The 25,352-nt window shown below is 41.6% G+C and overlaps 1 protein-coding gene across 1 annotated transcript; it reads right to left on the reverse strand.

The window, feature by feature from the left end:
- Positions 1-519: 519 nt before the first annotated feature.
- CD86 (CD86 molecule) lies at positions 520-24,162 on the reverse strand. Its single transcript, XM_068545510.1, is given in 7 exon segments — positions 520-622; positions 3,100-3,133; positions 9,958-9,965; positions 10,522-10,678; positions 13,401-13,709; positions 15,286-15,631; positions 24,127-24,162. Coding segments are annotated over 7 exon segments (987 nt in total). The 3' UTR covers positions 520-525.
- Between the last annotated feature and the right edge of the window lie 1,190 nt (positions 24,163-25,352).

A 25,352-nucleotide genomic window follows, 5' to 3' on the forward strand; every position in this document is an offset into this window, starting at 1 on the left:
TACATTATTATAGTACATATTTCTTTATACTTCAAAATATTAATATTAACACTATAAGGCCATAAAATACATAACTCCCACCCGGACTGAAAAGGTAGTTGTTCAGTCACAGGTATACAGGATGGAATGAGGCACTACTTGAGATTCAGGGTAGATAAAAGCCACAATTCCAGGAATTGGGAGTTTTACATAAAACACAATTTATAACATTAAGAGACTGAATCTGAAACAGGAGGTGTTAGTCTTACACATGATTCCTGAGCCAGGAACCAGTTAGGTGGGCTTGACCCACAAGTGTGCTCCGAAATGAAAAGAAACAGTTAAAATCTGCTCCTGGCATAGAGAGCAGAGCTGGCATTGTAGGGAGGCTATTTCACTTAGAGGGAATCGTGAAGCCCCCTCTATTATTAATAGTAATATTCTCTTGCCTTCTGGGAAGGCTTAGAGAGACAAGAAAAAGGTCAGTCAAAACTTGAAAAGAAAAGCATATAAAAACCGGATAGTCATATGGCATTTACTCTTTAATTAAAAATGTGTAGCGCTTTTGTCGCCTGAGGCTGTCTTTGAAATGTTAATATCACACTGGGCTTCATCAGATCTTTCAGATTCTTGGAGTTCTACTCTGGAAAAACAGAGAAAAGAATTCAGTGAGATTTCACAGTAGAGCCACTTTCTCTTTCTAGATTTCAATGATAGGGCAGAATATAAGGGGACATTGCATTAGCAATGAGGAGAAATAAACTACTGAAGAGAGGTGGAGATGTACCGTCCACACTTCCTAAATTATTATCTTTGATTTTTGTCTGGGCCTGCCCCTGCCCTGTGCTGATTCCCTGCTGCCTTCCCTCTGAAGCTCTTCCGGACCACTTCTGAGCTAAGTCTGACAGGGCAGGCAAGATCTCAGCACCTGGGCTCACCATCCTGGATTCCGAGACTCACAGCGGCTGGTGTATCCAGATAAGTGCTGGGCACACTGGGAGCTGTGCACCCTGGGATCATGACTTGTGTCTCTGTGACCAGGTTTTTTTTATAAATTTATTTAATTAATTTATTTTTGGCTTCATTGGGTCTTTGTTGCTGCGTGCAGGCTTTCTCTAGTTGTGGTGCGCAGGGGCTACTCTTCGTTGAGATGCGCGGGCTTCTCGTTGCGGTGGCTTCTTGTTGCAGAGCACGGGCTCTAGGCGTGCAGGTTTCAGTAGTTGTGGCACGCGGGCCCTAGAGCGCAGGCTCACTAGTTGTGGCACACGGGCTTAGTTGCTCTGCGGCATGAGGGATCTTCCCGGACCAGGGCTCAAACCCGTGTCCCCTGCATTGGCAGGCGGATTCTTAACCACTGCGCCACCAGGGAAGCCCTGTGACCAGGTTTTTGACTTAGGGTTGCTTTGACCCCATGACTATGTGACCAGAGCATTGATATTCTTGAGAGTGCAGTTTCTCAGGGTGGGTGGAGGTACAGACAATCTGATTGCATCATGCTGTGAAAGGATGGATCACCAGGAATCTTTGTGTATTCCATCATGCATACATTCATTCTTTCAGCAAATATTTATTTTAATAGCCAAGATATGGAAGCAACCTAAGTGTCCACTGATGGATGAACGGATAAAGAAATTGTCATACACACATACACACACATACAGTAGACCATAAAAAAGAATGAAATCTTGCCATTTGTGACAACATGGATGGACCTTGAGGGTATTATGCTAAGTGAAATAAGTCAAACAGAGAAAGAAAAATACTGTATTATTTCACTTATATGTGGAATCTAAAAATAAAGGAATAATAATAATTTTAAAAAATCAGTTTATAGATACAGAGAACAGATTGATGGTTGCCAGAGGTGGGGGGGTATGGAGGTGGGAGAAATGGGTAAATTTTTTTTTGGTTTAAATAAACTGAATTTTTAAAAACAATCTGAAAACTTGCACTCTTAAAGAAAAAAAGCGCCTCACCAAATTTTGCCTTCCACAGCCCTCGTACGTGAACAAAGGAAAATATAAAGAAAAGGATATACACACTTCTCCCTATGCCATATTTAGGGTTACTTAAGTGCTGTTCTTATTTGGATTTGATTAGGTAAAGGATCTAGAAAGAAAGCCAAATAAATGAAAAATAAGTACAAATCAAACAAACAACTTAAACTATTGCTCAGCTGAAAGCAAACGTAAGAGAAACTAAAGCCCAGAATAATGTTTACTTTTCCGCAAAACTCCTTTTCAACATGTTATATACTTATCAAACCATTAGAGTGTAAATTCTATAAGTCCTATCATCTTTCAACCAGTATTCACCATGAAAATTACAACTACTGAAAACTGTTAGTATTATTAAAAGGCTACTTTCTATAGACACAAACATATCTGCTGCTGCAATTTCACAGTTTAAAAAATTTATTGAGCACTATATGCCAGGCACTGTGCTAGGTTCTGGCAGCACAATGATGAGCTTCACTGATATGTTCCCTGCCCTCTATAAAGTTTGATTTAGTTAAGTTTATAGAGTTTAATAATATAATTATACCAGTATATAAGTATAACCTGGTGTTATGAAGAAAAAACACAGGAATCCACATGATACTATAACAGGCTGACACAATCTAGTTTGGGAAGGGTTTTTAAGAAAGTGCAACTTGAGTCAGGATCTAAAGAATGAGGTGAAGAAGTGGCAAAGAACATTCCAAGCAGAGGGCACAGCAGATGCAAAGACACTGAGGCTAGAGGGTACATATTATCACTCCTCACTTATTTATTTATTCATTCCACACATGTAGGACACCCAGGCACTGTGCCAGGTACTGCGGTTACCATGGTGAATAAGATGCAGCCTATGCTCACCACATCAGACCCTTTTGGTATTAATTTTTTACTTGACCACAACTGAACTTGCCATGACCCTTGGGCATTGTGCATAGGGCACACTGCCATCCATTTATAGCTAGGACATTTTCCTCCAAGTCCTAACTAGTCTGACTTTCCTCTTCCTCTCCATTAGTTCATGTATGCTGAGGTCTCAGCATGCCTCAGACCAAGCCTAGTTAAATTATAGACTCTCTGGGCATTGTACCTCTTTCAACAATGTTGTAGGGTCAGGACTCACCTTTTCTCAGTCTGTTCACTCTCTTTCCCCTCCACTTTGATGGTTTCTGAAAGAGACAAAAACAACTTCAGAAAATGTATTGCCCATAAAAACTAAAAGAGGGAAAGTTTGAAGAGGCTCCTAAGTCCTAGGACTCAGAGAGAAATCGTTGTTGCCATATATGTGGAATAGATGGTTCCTTGATGAGATTTCATGGGGACTGAGAAGGAGCTTCTTTCATCCAAAAAGCAAATGCCTTCTTTTGTTCATTGTGCCTTAAGTTCTAATGTTGGGAATAGGTTTTACTTACAGCTCTATTCTTTACTAAAATAAAAATACTACTGGGAGGTATAATACATTTAGTTTTAGCAATCATTTAGTGATGGGAAAATAAGTTTCCAATCCTTTTCTGAAAGTAAGGTTTAGAAGGAGGAGGAAAAGGAAATCTTCCAGTTGTTGGTGCCTAAATGGGTTAGCCAGCTGGTGCTACCAAATAATACACAAGGTTGCATGGAGAGGCTCAAGTGGGAAATTTCTAGTGGGCTGGACCTCCCAAAGCCTGAGTTCCTACTGGCATGGACTTACTACTGAAGCAACTTCGGGTGAAAATTCCTCTATGTTGACTGTTATGACCGTGCTGTTGTCCCACTCTCAGCCTTACAGCAGGCGTTGTTAACCCAGGGTCCATGGAGGAATTTAGGGACCGCAGCAATCCTTTCAACAACACCCCTGATGGTTTTGAACACTTCCTATCTTTGGCAGTTCTCTTTGTGTGTGCATGTGTGTGTGTTTAAAAATAATCAGTTTTATTGAGGTAAAATACACAGTAAAATCCAATCATTTTCCATACAGATTTTGATGAGTTTAACAAATGTATGCAGTCATGTAAATACCACCACAACCAAGATATAGAACATTTATATAAGCCCAAAGAGTTCCCTCCAGCCCCTTTTCAATCAAATCCTTCCCCCCACCCCATCCCCTGTAACCACTGATCTGCTTAATGCCACAGTAGTTCTGCTTTTTCTAGGATTTCATGTAATGTGTAGTCTTTTCGTGCCTAGTGTCTTTCACGTAGCGTAATGCTTTTGAAATTCATTCATGTTGTTTCATGTTACCAGTAGTCCATTCCTTTCTATAGCTCAGCAGTATTTCATTGTATATATATAGCATCATTTGTTTATCCATTCACCAACTGCAAAAATTCAGGATGCCAGGTTTTCAGTATTATGAAGAAAACTGCTATGGACATTTGTGTGTGTGTCTCTGTGAAGACATATGTCTTTATTTCTCATGGGTAAATATCAAGGATTGCTGGGTTGTATAGTAGAGCATAAGAATTTCAGTTGTTTAATAGCCTCTCCAACATCTGACATTTATCAGTCCTTTTAATTTTAGCCACGTTAGTGGGTATGGGGTGGTATCTCATTATGGTTTGAATTTGTATTTCCCCAATGACTAATGGTGTTACGACTGTGTGACTGTGCTTATGGGCCATTTGTGTATATTTTTATGTGAAGTATCTATTCAAGTCTTTTACTTTCTGCCTTTTGCTATACGGATTGTCTTCTCATTACTAAGTAGTATTATATAAGTATGTATTCTGGTTATAAGTCCTTTATTATATTTATATTTTGCAAACATTCTGTCCCAGTCTGTGGCTTGACTTTTCATTTTCTTAACAAAGTCAAAGGGCAAAAATTTTTAATTTTGATAAAGTTCAGTTTATCAATCTTATCTTTTTATAATACAGTTTGTGCTTACCGTATCCTATCTGAGATTTGCCCAACCTAAGCTCACAAAATTTTTCTTCTATGTTTTCTTTCAAAAGTTTTTTAATTTTAGCTCTTATTTTAGGTTTATGATCCACTTCAAGTTATTTTTTTGGGTGTCTAGGTTCATACTTTCCCATGTGGATATCTAACTGACCCAATACCATTTGTTGAAAAGACTATCCTTTCTGCATGGAATTAACTTGGCACTTTTGTCAAAATCAGTTGACAAAATCATATTTTTTGACTCTCCATTTTGTTCCATTGATTGATATGTCTGTCCTTTCACCAGTGTCACACCTTGACTACTATAGCTATATAATAAATCTTGAAATTAGGTTGTATAAGTCCTCCATCTTTGTTGTCATGTTTCAGAATTGTTTTGGCAATTGTAGATCCTTTGTATTTCCACATAACTTTTAGAATAAGCTTTTTAATTTCCACTAAAGAGCCTGCCAGGATTTTGATTGATGGTGCATTGAAACCAAAGATCAGTTTGGGAGAACTGGTATCTTAATAGCTAGTCTTCTAAACCATGGACACGGCATAATTCTCCATTTATTTAGGTCTACTTTAACTTCTGTCAGTAGTAATGTTTTTTAGTTTTCAGTATACATACAGGTCTTGTACTTGTTTTAAAAAATTAATTCCAAAGTCTTTAATATTACTTGATGCTACTGTAAATGGTACTAAAAAATTCAGTGTACAATTGTTTGTTGTTAGTATGTAGGAAAACAATAGATTTTGTGTATTGACCTTGTATCCTGCTACTTTGCTACACTAAATCAGTTCTAATAGCTTTTAATGGATTCCTTAGGCTTTTCTACAAACATGATGTCATCTGCAAAATAAGGCAGTTTTACTTCTTTCTTTCCAATATGCATGCCTTTTATTTCTTTTTCTAGAGTTGTGGCACTGGCTAGGACCTCCAGTACAAGGTTGAACAGAAGCAGTGAGAGTGACATCCTTGCCTTATTCCTGATCTTAGGTGAAAGCAATCAGTCTTTTATCCTTAACTATGATGCTAACTAAAGGATTTTAGTAGCTGTTCTTTGCCAAGTTGAGGGAATTCTTTTGTATTCCTACTTTTATAAGAGTTTATCTTTCTTTTGAAAAATTATGAACGGGTATTAATTTTGCCAAATGCTTTTTCTGTATCCATTGACATGTATTCTGTATCCACATGATTTCTCTTTTCAGTCTTTCAATAGGTGAGTTTTATTGCTTGATATTTGGATGTTAAACTTACCTTACATTCCTGGAATAAACCCCACTTAATCATGATGTATAATACTTTTAATACACTGCTAGATTTCAGTTGCTAATTTTGTTGAGCATTTTGGCATCTATGTTCACAAGGGATATGTGTAGTTTTCTTTTCTTGTAATGTCTTTTTCTAGTTTTGGTATTAGGGCTCCCCCTGCCTTCAGAGCAGCCTAGAAACTGACTCCAGGCAGTAAGTTGTGGACAATCATAGGGCTCACCTCATCTTTTCCCTTCTCTCAGGGACTATAGTTTTCTGTAGCCTGTTGTCCAATATCTGAAAACAGTTGTTACATATATTTTGTCTGATTCTAGTTGTCTACAGCAGGAGGGCAATTCCTGTAGCAGTTAATCCTTAATGGGAGGAAGGAAAAGTCTGTCTCTTCTATATAATTTTAAAAGAGCTTTAACTGTTAGAAAAGTCTCTTATTTCTTTCTACCTTCTTATAACCTTCATCGAGATACCCTTTAGAGCCTCAGTTAAGTATGATCTTTGCACCCTATGGCAGTTTTTAGATATTTAAAGGCAGCACTTGTGTCCTCCCCAAGGCTTTTTTTTTTTCCCCCAGGCTGAGCATTCTCAGTTATTTCAGATATTTCTTTTTTTTTTTTAATACATCTTTATTGGAGTAAAATCGCTCCACAATGCTGTATTCGTTTCTGTTGTACAACAAAGTGAATCAGCTGTATGCATATATATATCCCCATATCGCCTCCCTCTTGAGCCTCCCTCCCACCCTCCCTATCCCACCCCTCTTGGTCATCGTAAAGCACCGAGCTGATCTCCCTGTGCCATGCTGCTCCTTCCCACTAGCTATCTGTTTTACATCCGGTAGTGTATATATGTCGACGCTACTCTCACTTCGCCTCAGCTTCCCCCACCCCACCCGCCGTGTCCTCAAGTCCATTCTCTATGTCTGCGTCCTTATTCCTGCCCTGCCACTAGGTTCATCGGTACCATTTTTTTTTTAGATTCCATATATATGTGTTAGCATACGGTATTTGTTTTTCTCTTTCTGACTTACTTCACTCCGTATGACAGACTCTAGGTCCATCCTCCTCACTACAAATAACTCAATTTCGTTTCTTTTTATGGCTGAGTAATATTCCATTGTATATTTGACTGATCTTCCAGATACTTTGTAAATCTAGTTACATTCTATTTTTGTCAAAGTTCCTCTTAAAAATAACAGTGCTTATAGCTGAATACAGTATTTCAGGATGTCTGTACACCAACACAAATAATATTATCCTTTCATACTCATGACAAAATCACCACCGTTTTTTTTTTTTTAAAAAAGCTTCTATCTTAAAATGAAAGCAGACAATAAAAAGACAGCTTCTAAACTTTTGGATTTGATTACAAATTTAGCATTTTGAAGAGCAGATATGATGATATCACCTGGTTTCAGTTTTTAAGCCCTGTGAAACTTTCTGTTTAAATGGTGGTTAAAAATGATTTATTTTGGAAAAGACATTTTCCCTTTAAGAAATCATTCCTGAAAGAGCTGAGACTTTTCCAAGTTTGGAGGAGGGAGGCAAGTTGTACAAATTGTAGGTTGCTAGGCACTATTACAATACAGATTTTAGTCAGACAAGAACCAAATGAGGAAGTAAAACTTCAGGAGGAGCTATTTTAGTCTTTCTCCCCACTGGGTAAGCTGAGAGGGTAACTTCTGATTGGGAAAAGACAGTAATTGAAGGTTACAATTTCTCATGCTTTAACTGCCCTATTTGACAAAACAAAAAAAGAGAAGAGAGATTAGAAACCAGCTAGAACAACCATGGCATTTCCCTTTTATTCATTTAACAGCCTAAACAGGGTAAATATGTACGGTTGAGGAATAGAAAAACTGTAACTACTGAAAAATCACTGGAAAGGACTTTTGACACCAAGTTAGTTAGTTGGAGGGCTGTCTCCTCTGAGAAAAGGATTAATATTGGATTAGGAGGAAGCTGCATTGTTGGAGAAATTTCTACTCATCAGTAAGCTTGTGTCTCTGTGGATGGGTCATGACTGTTTCCATGTTTGTCTACTGGCAGAATTTAGTTCCTTGTGGACTGAGATCCCCATTTCCTTGCTGGCTTTCAGCTGGGGGCCATTTCCAGTTTCTAGAGGCCACCCACATTTCTTGGCTTACGGCCCCTTCCTCCATCTTCAAGGGCAGCAGTGGTGCGTTGAGCCTGTCTCAAGCTTTGGATCTCTCCTCCTTGCATTTCATCTTTCTAATCCAGGTGGGAAAGATTCTGTGACTCACGTGATTAGATTGGGTCTACCTGGATAATCCAGGATAAACTCATCATTTTAAACTCAGTATGTTAATCACGTATGAAAAGTCCCTTTTGCCATGTAGGATAACATGTTATAGATTCTGGGGTATATGAGGTGGATATCTTGTTGGTGGCATTATTCTGCCTATCATACAGCCAATGCCAGGGGTATCCACAAACAAGTGCAGACATTGCTGAAGTTACAAAACCCAGTTTTACAAACATCTCATACCTACGTGGCATGGTTACTTGGTACATCTCCCTCCTCCAATGATATCAAGGCTCTTCTCTTTGACCAAACTTACTGGCACATGTGACTATCTGACCAAACAACTTTTTTCTGCCAATATTCTTTATCACGTTCTTGAGGGGTTCGTATATGTACTATGCTCTCTTGTGGTCTTCTGCCTTTTAATACTCATAGCTCAATTTGACCATCTCAAACGCAACAGACACCCTTACAACTCTCTCATATATACAGACACACCCTCTTTAACTCCCTTATCTAGTCTCCTGAATTTTTCTGATTGCATTTTAGGGGAAGAAACATTTTACTTGGCTTTTCTCCATCCCTTTTCTTTGTTACGTTTGTAAGCTAATCATTCCAATGCAAAACCAAATTTAGGAGACAGCTTATTTCCAAGCAGAAGGTTGCTTCTGCACATTTAGCTAATTCTAAATAGCAATGAGATTGAGAGAAAGAGAAGTTCAAAATTCTCGCTTTGAAAAGTCAAAGCCTAGACAAGCATGATATAACTGCACATCTGACCCTGCGCTGTGAATTTTACACTTTTGTGACATAGAAATCTCTCAGTATACCCTGTACTTTGGCAGTTTGAATGGCTCTGCCATATGCTTTGTGTTAATGTATTGAAACTGGATCATCACGCCTAGATTTCTTGTTTTTGGAATACAGCTGGATGAAATGAATGACTGCTAATGTCATCCGTCCATTCTCTAGATGGATCTTAAAATCAGTACCCTGAAATCTTAAGATGCTGACCAGAAGCATTACTCAGCTTGTGCTTTTTACCATAAGTGAGTAAGAAGGTTTTACCTTAATTATGAGCACCAACCAAACTTTTCCTGGAGGCAATTACTGAGATAAAGTCCAAGCTTATCTTACAACTTCATCCAAACCAGCCCAAACCACAAACAGGCATGGGATTCTTATAAAGTCAGGAACCACTTTGCCCCCCCTTAAACACAGGGCATTTTTACAACAGAAGTCAATGGGGAGGCTGCTCAACGCAGTGCTGTTTAAAATAGCAAAACTATGGGAACAACCCAACTGTCCAACAGTATGGACTTGGTTAAATAAATTAAGGTGTATCCACATAACGGAGTATCTTGCAGCCATTTTAAATGATGCTGTAGAATAATACTTAGTGACACTGAAAATATTCTTCCAACATTTAGTATAAAAAAGTTAGAAAACAGTACATGTTATATTATTCAAATTGTGAAAAACAGTCCTCATAATACTATCCCACTTATGGAAAAATAACAGATTAATACATAGAAAAATCTGGAAGTTATACACTAAAATGTCGGCATAATCATTTTTTCTTACTAGTAGAACTATAGGTGATTTTTATTTTCAGTATATTTGGTAATGGATATGTACTACTTGGTAATCCATATGAGTTAATATTATTTTTTAAAGTCAGTGGGGAATAATTCATCTAACTTAGTTCTCAGTAAACCGAGACTTTTAGAGATGAGAAGGCAAATCTTATGGTCACCTAATCCTCCCCTTCTCCCACCAAACATCCCTGCCTGAACATCATCAGGTCCATAATCGTGAACATTTAGAAGTGTTTTCACCATTTTACTTCATTGAATTCTCACAGTAACCTCATGAAATAAAGTAGGTAAGGCAAGGAATAATCAGCTTTGTTTGGAAACCAGAGGTACATTTGTAAACCTTAGGTTAGAAGTGTTGCCTTTCCTGGAAATCCAGGCAACCTTATCAGCTGCTGAGTCCCGTCTATATGGGCTCAAAACCCTGAGGGAACCTTTTCCTCCGAACACCTGCTGACTTTTTGCCAGCCTGGGCTCAGCCAACCAGCTCCAGAAGGCAGCTGATCGGAAGTTAGCTGCAAAGTGGCAATCTGCAGAGAGGACAAGCACTGACTCACCACATTCTTTAGAGGGGCCAGGCTGCTTCTTCTTCCTTTTCTTTAGTGTTAGAAAGAACACCATCCCACACACAACGACCAATGTTACAAGTAGAGCTGCAATCCAGAGGATGTGGTCTGGGACAGGGGGGCTTGGCACAGGTGGCTTTGCATCTAAAAATGAACCCAAGTTTTCAATCAGCCAGGAAGGTTGATTATAAAAGCTTTATAATTGCTCTCTTCACTTTATTTACATGCCAGCATCTCCTCAGGGCTCTACTGCCAGAGCAGCCTGAAATCCACATGATTTGGGCCATAGAAAATCCACGTCTCAGGGCCTCGGCAGCTGACTGAGAACCAAGCCAGTGACTCTGACCAAGTGCCTGGACTGAGCTGCCTTGCCTTCCCTTCCCAGAGACTGAGATGACAATGACCGTGATCTAGAAGAGGGTCACCTTGGCCCTCGGTTCTGGAATCTGGGTAATGTACCTGTACTGAGGCTCTGAAGGTACAGTCATCTGGGCAGCATCCGGCTTCCTCCGCCCCCTGTGTGGTCAGGCCCCAAGTTTTGAAGTTTCTCTTATAGTAATTCCTCCATCCACTATCATCTCTAAATCAGGCTCCAGACACCTCTCACCGGGACAAACATAGCAGCCTCTTTACAGGCCTCCTATCTCCAGCTTTGTTTGTTCTTTCCCCTGATGTCTAGGTGGACTTCCTCAGGCATGGCTTTCAGCCTGTCTCTCCTACTGGAAAACTTTTGATATGTCTTCATGCCCTGAGGATCAGGGTCAGAATCCGCTCCTGGGAAGTCAGGACTTACTTCCTTGCACAAGGACTCCTAAACTTACAGGAAGTTAAAAAACAGGTTTTGGGCGGAAAAATTAATACTGAGTGGCCCATCTTATAGACATTTATGGGAAGAGGTCTGGTAGTTAATCTCAAATTACAGGAGAATAGGGCCAGCTGACCTCCCATTAGCTTAGGGGCATTTTGTGGACCCATGCCCTGTTCCTGGGACCTTAAGAAAAGGAGTTGTTGGTACTGCAGGCCACATTCAACACGTTTTGAGTCTGTCCCAGTTTAATCTCACTTGAACCTGTTTGGCATCCCAGTAAAGGAGGGTAATACTTGTTAACATGGAGGCTGCTACCTTTTGATACCCAAAACGATTCCTTGACACAGGGCCTAACCTATATCTGATCTAGCCATAGAATAGGGACACAGAGAGGCAAGCCCCATCTTCCTGAGGCAGCTAGAGCTGAAACATTTCTGAAGATGGCGGCAGCTAGGAAGGTTTTGGCAGCAGTTGAGAAACGGCAGACAGGTGAGCCACGATGAGGCTCTAGTGGTGGCGAGGCTCTGTCCCTGTGGGGGTCACGGCAGAGAGCCCCAGGGTGTGTCATGTGTGGTGATGTTGGCAGCGCCAAGAAGGTGCTAAATTTCAGGACAGCATGGGAGAGGCTTCTATCAGGCCAAGAGAGGCTACAGTGGAAGCAACCAGGACAGGCAGGGTGACCTCGCCAGTTACTGAACTGTCAAGAGTCAGAGGTGTCTGATCAGAAGGAAATCAGCACCTGCCCAGGGGACTGGCCCACTGGTACAGCTAAGCTGGCTGGTGGGGACTGGCCCCAGGGGCTGTCCGTAAGAATGCATCAAGAGGCCAAGTTATGTTTGAACAATGAAACACGAGGAGAGGGGAGGCATTAAAGCCAGAGGATGGAGCAAGGAGCTGGATGGATGCCTTAGGAGGGGGCAAACCAAGGGGCCAGAGGTGGAGGAGGGGCCAAGGCAAACAGAAGGCAGATGGGTGGGAGGAGGGGTCAGGCTCAGAACAAGCAGTGTTGAAGGCAGTGTGGGTACAGAGTGCCTTTATTGCAGGAGAGACTCTTGCAATTACTGCTCCTCAAAAGTGGGGTCTCAAATATGGATGTATTCTAGGGCAAAGCCAGGAATTTAAAATGGCAGGCTCCTATTAGTGTACACTGCTTAGTTCCAACCCTTTCCCAGTGGGATTGGCCCCCATAGTACACTGTCAACATGCCACAAGCATTTCTGCTTCTGCGTATTTCCTTGACACATGTGTACTGATGGCCACCACTGCCTGTGCCCATGGCAGATACTGCTAATAGATTGTGGCCCTCTCACCTCCCAAGCCTGAATGCTGTTTCAGAATTTTTCAGAAGCTACCACAAGTTTGAGTACCTGTCACCTCTTTCCCACACTTATTAAGCCCAGTTATTTCTGTTATGGTAATATAAGGTCCCATGTCCTTTAGGAAGCCTTTACTGACCCTCAAGGAACTTGCCTATCTCTGAATGCCTATAAATCTTATTATCAGTCACTCTTGTTTTTAAATTTAGTTGTATATTTCCATGGGATATAATTTAGATTCTAATTCAGTCCTTTTACAATCCAGTTTACCATGTGTGTCCATCGTGGAGTTCTGATTCTATTAGAAGGGCAGAGAGCGTGTCTTATACCTTTTGGTTTTCTCCCCTGAAACCAACAATGTCTAGAATGGTTTTGTACTCATAACAAGTGCTGTATGTATATATGAATGTGTGTGTGTGTGTGTGTGTGTTTTAATGAGTGGAAGAATTTTAGCCTGGAGAAATCCTGCATCTTCTAACCTAAGCTCCAGAATCTTCTATCTAAAGGTAGCCCAAAAGACTGGGCCAGTGTCAAGGCTAAGAACATGCTTCCTCAAGAGCAGCACAGGTTCATAGCCTCTTGGACCTTGTAGCACTCAGATGAAACAGGAGCCCTCTGTCTGGGTCTTTCCTAACAGTATCAAAATGGCCCAGTTGGAGGTTTCCTGGCAAGCAGGGGACATTGGATGCTCTGCCTTACCCATCTGTGTATAATACCTGATAAAAGAAACTGTCAGGCTTACCTATATTGCAAGGTGGCGAGAAAAGCAGTGTCTTCGTTGGCTCAAGTTGCAAGACACAGAAGATGCTCACGTTTGTTTCAGGAGGGATGGAAAAAGACATGCTGATAGAAACGTTGTACAGTTCTGTGATATTATTTTGAGATTTCTTCATGACAGTGTCATGCTCAGTAGTTGAATTCTTAGTTTTTAGCAATATATACATCCTCTGAGGTTCTGGGTAACCTTGTGTAGATGAGCAGGTCAAATTTATGATGTTAGAATTTTCTGTTTGATTAGGAATTAGATTTATTTCTGGTTGACTGAAGTTAGCTGAAAGCAGAATAGAGATACAAAAAAAAAAAAGAAATCAGTTTAAATTTAGATGTATCTAGAGAGGAAAAACAAATAACTAGGTATCCTGGGAACTCACTGGGGACACATCTGGCAGGCCTCAGGGTGTCTAAATTGTGGGCCTCAGCCCACGGTGAGAGCCACATAATGATCCCACATTTATTTTTCAGGAATGGAGTTTGGGGCCAGCATGCTTACTTCCCGCTTACCCCAATCAAGGAGGTGCTCTCTGAGCAACAGGGGGGCTAGCCCCTTCTGCCAGCCAAATCCCTTGCTCTTCTTCTGTAGTCAGTAGATGCTGTGCAGGTTCTACATACTAATTTATAATTTAGTATATTGTTTCTAAAACTTCAGTGATTAGCATGATATTGTTACAAGTTTTGCTATATCTACCCACTCCTTAAGCACTCTGCTTGTACCTGATGTGGCCGGTAGAAGGTAGATTGCCATGGTGTTACCTACTTTAAACCTCATTAACAATAATCAATCTGGACCTAGTAATCCCACACCTGGGTATCTACTCTAGAGAAATGAAAACTTACGTTTACACAAAAAATTTGTACATGAATTTTTACAGCAAATCTATTCATAATGGCCCCAAACTGAAAACAACCCAATGTCTTTCCATGGGTTGAGTGGATAAACAAAAATGCTACTTAGTAATAAGAAGGAACAGATTTTTGATACATGCAACAACTTGGATGACTCTCAAAGGCATTACGTTAAATAAAAGAAGCTGGTCGTAAAAGGTTACATACTGTATGACTTCATTTATGTGACATTCACACAAAGATAAGACTATAAGATGCAAAACAGGGGTTATGGGTATAGAGGGGATATGACTATAAGGGCATAGCACGGGGAATTATTTTTAGGGTGCTGAAAATGATTTGTATCCTGTTTATATTGCTGGTTATATAAATCTATACATAAGTTCATGTTTATAGAACTGTACACCAAAATAAAAATAATTTTACTGTATTTTAATTTTAAAAAATCTGTAGTGACATGTAGGTTTTTCAAGGCCTGGAAAAACAAGGGAGCTGGTTTGTCAGCTTTTGGATTGTGTGCCTTGGGTTATTTCCCTCCTGTCTACTGGGCTTATGGTTGGGCAGCAAATAAGTCATAAGCAACCTCCAGGAGGCTGAAGGGAAATCCCAAATCAGCCAGCTGTCACCCTTGGTAGGAGCTCCAGGCAAAGATTTAGTAGGTGAGAACTCTTGGACTGAAGGAGAAAATGAATGTAAAAGAGATTTGAGACCTATATGGTTCATATAAACTTAAGGGCCAAATCACCCATGGTTTTCACTTAGCCACATTACCTTGGTTTAGTTAGCTCTATCTGGTCCCCAAAGCAGATTCTTACAGATCATTCAGAAGTAAACTATAAAAAGTACGAAGGACTCTTAGTTCCCTACTCCCAAGCCCTGCACTCCCTTCAAACGGGCTTCCCAGAATTGGCTGTCCTCTGCCTCTCTCGAGGCAGCCCTCTCCCCCACCTATTGCAGTCTCATCTGAGAAGGCCCTGGATCTGAACGCGCCATTGGCTACATACCCAGCACTGACAGGTCAGAACTCATCTGGTGGATGGGAACCAGTCCTTGGGGTCCTTTATAATGGATGAAACATTGGTAAGAGCCCTTGTCCTTGATCTGAACGTTGTGGAGTCGCAGTGTCCAGTTGTCCTGGTCAAAGCTCGTGCGGCCTATATACTTGGGATGAACATTGTGAGGCTTCTCTTGGCCTCTGTACAGCTCATAGAGAACCAACTTATTCTGGTCCTGCCAAAATATCACCAGCTCATCCAGGCTTAGGTTTTGAGAGTTTGGAAAGTGGCATGGCAGGTCTCCAGTCTCGTTGAAAAATGCCTGACTTTCCAAGGAAGCAGCACCTAAAAGAAGGAAAGGTGGAAAGTGGGGAAAGAGACACAAGAGGGAAGAAAGAAAGAAAGAAAAAAAAAAAACCCAGAAACTCCGTTTCTCTTTACAATACCCAGATGCTATCTTATCAGTAATGATCTTGAAGAAGTAGATATTAGACTCTGGAACTGTGCATACACATTGGCGTGTGCAGAAAGGAAGGGGCTTTTGTCCTTACTCTATTGCTAACTAACTGGGTGGCCTTGTGCAAACTGCAACTCCTATGAGGCTCAGTTTCCTTATCTGTTTAATGAAGGGGTGGACTAAATGTTCTAAGGTTCTTTCCAGTACTATGGTTCTGTGAATTTAAATCCCAGAACACAGAAAATCAGCAAAGTTAGACAACTCATTCACCCATTGGTTACTTCCCTATAATCTGAATATTGATTCTCTTCACTGTAGCTGTTACAGGCTCCATTACTTCTTCACCATGACCAAAAGCTCCCTTCTCCCCTCCCTATCCCCTTATCCCTTGGCCTGCTGTGGTGAAAAGAGTTCCGATATCCCTCCTTTCATTATGCCTCGGTAGCTGGGGATCAGAGTGAATAATATCTTTGAAATTCAAATAGTTCCCTTTATAGAGTTTCCCTCATGACTGCTGCTCCCATGGCCAGCTCTCCCAAGGGTATAAGACAGTTTGGAAATGACACAAATGGTCAACCAAGGCCTCTATTCTGTGACCTCTCTAAGCTCTTTCAGAGATCAGAAAGGGAACTGGGCAGATTTGATGGTTGTTTTGGGATTGTGGTGGTCGAAGACCATTTAAGGTACATGAATGAAATGCTGGAAATGAATCATAAATGGGAAGGTGAGGATGTACTTTTGGAGTACTGGGGAATCCCCAGGTACCACAAATTTGCTCCCCCCAGGATGCATTGCTTTTGGAAATGTTTTCAACCCCTGGAGAATGTGCTGGGAGAGTTCAGAGAAAGGCTTTCATCCCTGAGGGCATATTGGGGTTTGTGGAGGGATTTGGGTCTCCTCACTCCTTAAATGTGATTGATTATAGGGTCTCTGTAAGACCTATTCTGGATCACAGAATTGCTTGAGACCCGGCCGAGAAATTAAGTAGTGGTGAGTGAGAAGTGCAGGGTTAGGGGAGAAATGCTGTTTCTTAGTTAATATGAAGTTAGACGCCACCTTGGGGAGGGAGTTAGGATGGGTTCTAAGTAAAGCTTCATCATTCCAGACTTCAGTAAACGGATGTTGACATTAAGGAGGAAAGGAGAAGCAGGTTGGTGAGGGAGATGAGAGGAGTTATCTGAGGTGTTCTTTCAGGGGTGGTAGGAGAAATTAAATTGATCTGATCAATAGGTTTCTCTTCTAAGAGGGAGTAGAAGAGAAATAACAGTGACATGCACTTGGTGAAATTGAACTGTGTGCAGAGTGGCCCAGTGAGAACCATAATCAAGGGGGTGGGTGCCTGGGGTGGTCTTGAACTCTATGGGAAGGGACTCCAGTCATCAGTGAGAGTCGGCACAAGTTTGAATCACTGCCTATTGCACTACACTCACTAGAAGCCTGTGAAGCCCTTGAAAGCAGGAAGTACAGTCTGTACAAGATGCATTCCCATATTGGAGGGAGGCGGGAAAACTACCTGGGTACCTGGAACAGTGAAAGGGGGACCTAAAGAAGACTTACTGTGTTCAGTAACTACTTATCAGGCACTCCTGGGGTGCTGCTACTCCTCTGCTAAACTCTGAATGATAATGTAAGGGTGTCACCTACTGTAAAAGCTTCTAGCAACTATCTCTGGGGAAACTCATGCTGGTTTTATCACTAACCTGCCATATGATATAGAGCAGATGACCTGGTGGAGAAACCAAACACATAGTTGAGAATTCTGCCAGTTAACAGTCACCATTATGTTATTATTCAGCAGTGCCTCTGGCCTGGAAATGACTTTGCCTTTGGCTTCTTCTGTCTTCCTAATTTAGGGTTGCTTCCCTACAGAGCCTCACAGAGCCTCTTCTCCTGCCCACCCATTCTCTCCACTCACAGAGGGGTCCAAGACCCAGGCTCCCTCTCCCAAAGATTATACGGAATTTTTCCACCCATGTAACTGCTCCCCTCTCACCTGCCAACCGAAAGTGTGGTCTGTGCTCTAAAGGCATCGGCATCCCCAAGGGGATGCAGAATCCCTGGCCCCACTCCAGACCTTCTGAGTCAGAATCTGCATTTTTAACAGACCTCCAGTTTGAGAAGCTGCAATAGAGTATTTCTATCTCTGCCTCCAGAGTGGAACAGACAGATGACGGAACAAGAAAAATTTGTTTCCATCCACCCTTCCCCAAACCCTGTCTCTTCACCCTGGGGTGGAAATCACTCTGAAGTCCATTCTGAGTGGAACTGAAAGTATTTCACAACTTACACTCCATAGTTCCTCACCAACCACTGGCTTCCATGACATCACTTAGAGCTATGCATGCTAATTGCCTCTCTGACGATATGGGGAAGATTTAGCTCAAAGTCTGTTTTTTCTAAGTGGCTTCAGGCCTCCCCTGTTATGACCCCAAACCTTACGCCACCCAGCTACGGGACTTGCTGGGCTCCACTGGAGGATAAGCATTGAGAGTCTCTCTCTTCCCTAGCACTTGAGTCATAGAAATGGTCTGGGTCTAGTTATAACTGGTTGCTATGATGATGTTAGGAGCTAGGCACTCAAGAATCCATCTAGACACCTCCCTAATCAGCTGGAGACATTTCTTTCAAAGGATACTTGAGGACGTCATCAGCAAGAAACTGTTTGGCTGTCAGACAAAAACTACAGTCTTCTAACTTTGTGAGGTTTCTGACCCCACCTGGGACTTCAGTCTTCCCCAGCTACTACCCCGCATGCATGTCTTATGTATTCTAGGGTCATATCTTCCTCATATTACTATGCTTATCTGTACTCATGAATTTCCCTTCTTTTACTAAACTTCCTCCAAAGCTTTACTAGGCCCTCTGGAAGCCTCATTCCATTGTAATAAACTCCTCTATGTCTTCAACCTCTTCATCAAATGTTTCCCCCAGGGTTCTGCTTTCACTGAAATCTGGCCCAACCCAAAGAATGTCCCATGCCTCCAGCCACTGCTTGTTTTATCACACATCAGAGGGACCTTGAGCAACACTCTTCCCCTTTTGAGGTGTTCTCCTCCCTCACTGCTGTTAGCTACTAATCATTTGTCACTACTTCCTTGCTCACTGAAGATTTTTGGCATTAGATGTAAGGTCTTTCTTTCCAATCAATTATTCCTATCAAATTGGGTGACTTTGGCATGGATGAGTTTACCAACACCCCTGCCTCAAAGTTCTTTGATCTTTCCCACTTCAAAGATCTTCATCCACAGGCTATTTCAGCAGCCCCTTTCCCATGACATAATCCTAAACCTTATCACCAAGAACACCTCTGCCCCTAGAATCTTAAACCTCAATGTACCAATCTCTGTCCACGAGATATTTTCCACCGAGATTTGCTCTTGATTACTCTACCTACATCTGTTCTTCAACTTTATCAAGACCTCAGCTCTGTCCAGTCTAGACCCTATAATGCAGTGCTTTCCAAAAGCACTCTCTTAATAGGTAGCTAGTATGACTGAGAAACTGAATTTTCATCTTATTTAATTTTAACTAATTTAAATTTAAATAGCCACATGTGGCCGGTGGCTGTCATATTGGATAGCACAGTGATAGAATATTTTTTCAGTCATTCTCTTGCAAGCAACTTCAATAAACTTGCCCCTTTGTGCAGATTTCATCCCAAGAACAATCTACTTTTGATCTACATATCTGTTCTTACGACTGAATGTTTGAGCACTCCTGGAGGAAATTATGCAGTTGATCAGACTGGTGACATTACAAATTGGTAGTCTCTAGTTCCACTTAACTTGGCCTCTGGGCTGCTCACCCGGCTCTCCACCCTCTCCCTTCCTCACAGCAGTTACTTCAGCAGTACCCTCTGCTACTGCTTTTAGTTTCTCTTTCTCCTATTTTTTTTTTTTTTTACATCTTTATTGGAGTATAATTGCTTTACAATGGTGTGTTAGTTTCTGCTTTATAACAAAGTGAATCAGCTATACATATACATACATCCCCATATCTCTTCCCTCTTGCGTCTCCCTCCCTATCCCACCCCTCTAGATGGACACAAAGCACCGAGCTGATCTCCCTGTACTATGCAGCTGCTTCCCACTAGCTGTCTATTTTACATTTGGTAGTGTATGTATGTCCATGCCACTCTCTCACTTTGTCTCAGCTTACCCTTCCCCCTCCCCATGTCGTCAAGTCCATTCTTTAGTAGGTCTGCGTCTTTATTCCTCTCCTGCCCCTAGGTTCTTCATGACCATTTTTTTTTTGATTCCATATATATGTGTTAGCATACGGTATTTGTGTTTCTCTTTCTGACTTACTTCACTCTGTATGACAGACTCTAGTCAACTCTCTGAAAGAGTAAGTGGAGATTGCTGCCTCCACCCCCAGCCTCTGTCCCCACCTCTCTGCTGAAACTTCCCTGGCAGATGTTGTCAGTGGCTTCCCCCCACTGCCAAACGCAGAACACTTTTCAGACCTCATCTTTTCTGACCATGCTGTTGAACGCCACACTGTTGGCCGTCTCTCCTTCTGAAACTCTATTCTTTCCCAATCTCTGACATCCTGGTCAGTTTTCTCTCATCACTCCTTAAATGGTGACTAGGGCAGGGATGGTTCTCCAGGAGTTTTCATGGCTGAGATGGTATTTCTGTTAAGATTAGCTTTGCTTTGATCTCATGCTCACCATGGATCCCACTATAGATATAAATATGATGTATATACAATTATGTATATTTATATATTATAGATATATAATGTCTGTATATTTTATAAAATATAGAACTATATGTTATATGAAATATGATCTATTAAAATATATGAAGCATCATATAATGTAAAATGTAAATGTAAAATGTAAAACACATCATTACATGTCAAGAAATTCAGCTCCTGGTAAGTCCAAGCCATCAGATTACACTACCCACTGCTCCCAGGGTCCGTCTCCTCCTAGGCACCTGGCTTCTCCATCACTGCCCTTGCCTAGGCGATTTCAGCCTCTTGCACACAGTGCCTAGCTTCCACTTTCTTGTCCTCTTTTCCTCCAGTATCTTGTTGCCCACTCCACCCCAGCCATTTCCTCCCTGGACCAGACCCCAGACCCTATTGTTACCACTGCACCCCATAAAAACTCTCAATATCAAGCGTCTCACCTTGTGGCCACCACCTCTTATCTTTTCATTTCATTCTTTCTTCTACTGCCACTCCATCAATTCTCCCACCTCACTGGGATATATTATGAATTGGAATATTTCTCACTGTATCTGCAGATACTACCCTAGGCCAAGCCTCCATTACGTCTTGATTAGATAGTTGGCAATTGCCTCCTAACTGATCTACCTACTTCCACCCTTGCCCACAAATCTAATTCCTTAAGCCCAATTGATCCATTAAAATATGTCTCAGATGGTATAACCCTCCTGTTCAAAAGTCTCTGATGACTTCCCACCACTCTGAAAATTATGTCCAACTCCTTTCCCATCACACTGAGAACTATACCCCCAATCCTTCCCATGACCTACAAAGTCTTATGTAATCTGGCCCCTGGTACCTCTCAGACCTCTTCCCTTCACTTACTCTGCCCCAGCCATACTGGCTTCCTTGCCATTCCTCCAAAATGCCAGGCACATTCTATTTCAAGGCCTCCCCCCTTCACTCTTTTTGCACAGCCAAGAAGGCATTGCAGTCTCTGAAGGGAGTTGCAGTCAAGGACTCGGCCCTGTCACTGGCCAGTCACGCTCCTTCACATATTTATATTTGTAGCCCAGGCACCTTTGTTCCTCAGTTTCTTTATTTGGGGCCTTGGGCAGAGGTCTTCTTCAGATGCTTCTGCTCAGGCTGCCTTATGGTAGGAGGGAAGGAGGACCTTGGAGACACTTTCCCCATGGAGACTTACTTTTCCCCAGCTGACTCAGTATTTCTACTCTTAGACCTTTCCCCTCATCCTTCCCTTCCACCTCTCCCCAGGGTCCATAAAACTGCTGGAGCCTTTTGTCTGGGGCTCCCTCAACAGTGAGAAGAACCCCCATGTCTGTGATGATCCACCTGACCCTTGACTGGTGTGCTGCACAGAGAGAGAAAGAAATAAAAATGTGGAAGAACAAGTTAAGGGTCAAGAGGAGTTAGTCTGAGAAGCTCTAGTAGTTTCTAGAAGAAGAGAATGCGAGGAATGGTAGAGAAACAATATTTAAAGAGATAAAGATTGTGACTATTCAAAATGGAGAAAGACACAAGTCCTCAGATCAAAAGTGTATTCTCGGGACTTCCCTGGTTGCGCAGTGGTTAAGAGTCCGCCTGCCAATGCAGGGGACACGGATTCGAGCCCTGGTCCGGGAGGATCCCACGTGCCGCGGAGCAAATAAGCCCCGTGCATCACAGCTACTGAGCATGTGCTCTAGAGCCCGCGAGCCACAACTACTGAGCCCACGTGCTGCAACTACTGAAGCCCGTGCGCCTAGAGCCCGTGCTCTGCAGTGGGAGGGGCCACCGCAATAAGAAGCCCACGCACCGCAAAGAAGAGTAGCCCCCGCTCGCCGCAACTAGAGAAAGCCCGTGTGCAGCAACAAAGACCCAACGCAGCCAAAAAAAAAAAAAGAGTATTCTAAGTCCCGAGTAAGATAAGTGAGAATAAATCCACACCTAGATATGTTGTGGTGAAGCTGCTAAACAAAAAGCATAAAATATTTTTTCAAATTTACAAAGAAGAAGAATTGAATTGAATCTTTTCATTCTTTAAAAAAACGAAGAAAGAATACCTATAAAACAATGACAGAATGAAAGCTCCTTAGCAACCATAAACCAAAGAAGACAATGGGGCAATAACTTCTGAATGAGTAAAACACACACACATACAAATAAAGCAAATTACAGCATTTCAACCCACTGGACTAATACAATTTCAAAAATTATAAAAATGAAAAGAATTTAGAAACATGAGAAAGTGTGTATGAAACAATATTGAATAGAACATATTCAGGGATTTGCCTATATATTGTGGTCACAACTATATATAACTATTTTTACTCTCTTGTCTGTTACACTGTAGTAAGGACCAGAGGAGTGATTTTTTTTTTTTCTATTTTTTTAAAGTTTTTTTTTTTTTTGATGTAGACCATTTTTAAAATCTTTATTGAATTTGTTACAATATTGCTTTTGTTTTATGTTTTGGTTGTTTTGGCTGCGAGGCATGTGGGATCTTAGCTCCCCGACCACGGATCGAACCCACACCCCCTGCCTTAGAAGGCAAAGTCTCAACCACCGGACCACCAGGGAAGTCCCAGAGGAGTGATTTTTAAGTAGTGGAGGGAGTTGAATACTTTTTAGTGGAGACATCTATAGGGAGAATGAATGAAAGAAAGAGTGAAAATGAAACCAAGAATGGGTAAATACTCTCAGAGACTGCTGAAAGAGTTTTCATAATTTTGAGGTCCTGGAACTTGGCCCTGTGACTGGCAATGGCTATAAAGGAAGGGCTACAAGTGTTTTTGTTTCTGTAAATCTTAACAGTACTGAGGGGGCCAAAATCCCGAGTTGCATACTCTGGAAATGGTATTAAGATCTCTCACAGAGTAAAAACAAGCCACAGTCTCTCAAACTCTTGCTCCTTCCCAAAGTAGTCTGTTTGCCATTGGAGCCTCTCTTGTTCCCTACAAATTTCACTCTTGCTCCCAATCAGCCCTCTACTTACCCTATTCAGTGACCATCTTCCACTAAATTAACTTGTCTGACAGCCCATTCTCTCTGGAACCTACTAAATACTCTACTAAAATGATCCGCTACTTTGGAAGTAAGATACTCCCTACTGGGGAGCAAACATCTATTTCAGAGGCCTCTGAGACAGTACCTTAACATAAAGGGGTGACTCCAATAGGAGAACTACTAGGCTCCATGACAAGTCTTTGGGAATTTGGGAATTACGTCTGAACTATCTATCTATTCACCTCTGTGATTATAGTGACAACTATCAACAGCAACAGGAAGTGGGAGTCAAAGTAATCATATAAACATAATCCTCATGCAGCCACCCATGTAGGAACCTGCAGAAATCTGGGAGGAAACAGTAGACCTTTACACAAGATACGAAATGAGGGTTTGAGCCAATTTTATGTAAATCTTAAAGTGAATGAAGACCCCCAACTATACTCCTGGTACATTAATTGAACCAGAGGTATTGTTCAAGAGAAATGAGAAGCCTTAGGACCCAGAAAACCCCCAGACAATAAGAGCAACCATAAAAAGTCAAACTAGGAAGAAACTTCCTCCTGATACGTGAGCTATTGATTTTCCAAATACCACTCTGACTCCAGCTTTAAGTACTACTGGAGGTGCTGGGATAGCAGTCAACAGAGCTGGACAGTTAGAGGTGCCTTAGCAAGTGGCACTTCAACATTCTTTTAGCTTTATGAATACAAAGCACAAATTATAACCTAATTCTGCAAGGCCATGGCTGCCCTCTCACCCTTTTAGGTTTTAAACTCTCATCCAGTTTTCGCCTCATGGGCCAGGGCAGCAACTATAATGTCTGATTTCCATGACTAGGGGAGGACACAAAACATATGGAGGGAAAAGGAGAAACAGAATTATTTCACTGTACTGTTTTACCTCTGCTGTCAAATGAATTATTCAGCCCTGCATTTTTGCTGTGGATTATCTGGGTCAATTGCATCTCCTTTCTCCCTTTGGATGCCTGCCTATGGGCAGGTCACTGCTTGCCAGCCCAGCAAGCAGAGATGTGCCCTGAGAAGATACTTTTTCATTCTTTAAAAAAGAATGAAATCTGTTTTATTGTTATTTTTAATCGTGTGTTAAATATTGGTAATGTTATCTTCCAATCAGGTGTCACCATTTTCCTATCCCACTTTAAATTTCTACTGCCAAAAATATAACTACTATTCTCTCACCACCATAAAGCTTAAATGACTTCCATTTGGGGGAGTTATTTTTAAAGTTTCAATATTGATAACTCTCTTTTTAGAGCTTAGGAAGTATCCAAGCAGTTTCAAATGCAAGGCAAGGGCAAAAGTGACACCTGGACTCAGTTTTGATAAGGTTTCTCAGTTTTATTCTCACTTTCCATGTGCAGAGTCAGAAAGTTTGGGGTGGTGGTGGTGGTGAATGGTATCTCAATCCAGACTTTTCTGAAAAACTGTTTCCAGGACATTTTTCTTTCTTCTCTCCCAAGTCATAAGAGCTGGGCTGGTCACTGTATGAGAAGGGCCAGGGCCCGAGCTCTAGGGACAGCTAAGGTGTCAGCTGGGAAGGTAGAGGATGTACCTGGTGGGGAACTTGTGAACTTGGCTAAGGCACAAGCCACCTTATCTATCAAAGTTGTTTGAGTCCCCAAGGGACAAATCCTAGTATTATGGAGAGTTCCCTAGCAAGAGTTAGGAGGAACAGCATAATGTCAAGGTGAAGTGAAGAGAGGCTGAATCTATACCGCTGGGTGTGAATCCAAGCTCTGCCACTTCTTAGCAATATTGTCTTAGGCAAATTACTTAACCTCTCTGGGCTTTAGTTTGCACAGCTGTAAAATGGGGAATCATAACAAGACCTAAAGCAGAGAGTTATGATGACGTTTAAGTGAGTTAATATTTATAAAATGCTTAGAACAGTACCTGGCACAAAGTAAGCACTA

This window comes from Eschrichtius robustus, chromosome 6 (genome assembly GCF_028021215.1).
Source record: "Eschrichtius robustus isolate mEscRob2 chromosome 6, mEscRob2.pri, whole genome shotgun sequence".
In the NCBI taxonomy this organism is placed as follows: domain Eukaryota; kingdom Metazoa; phylum Chordata; class Mammalia; order Artiodactyla; family Eschrichtiidae; genus Eschrichtius; species Eschrichtius robustus.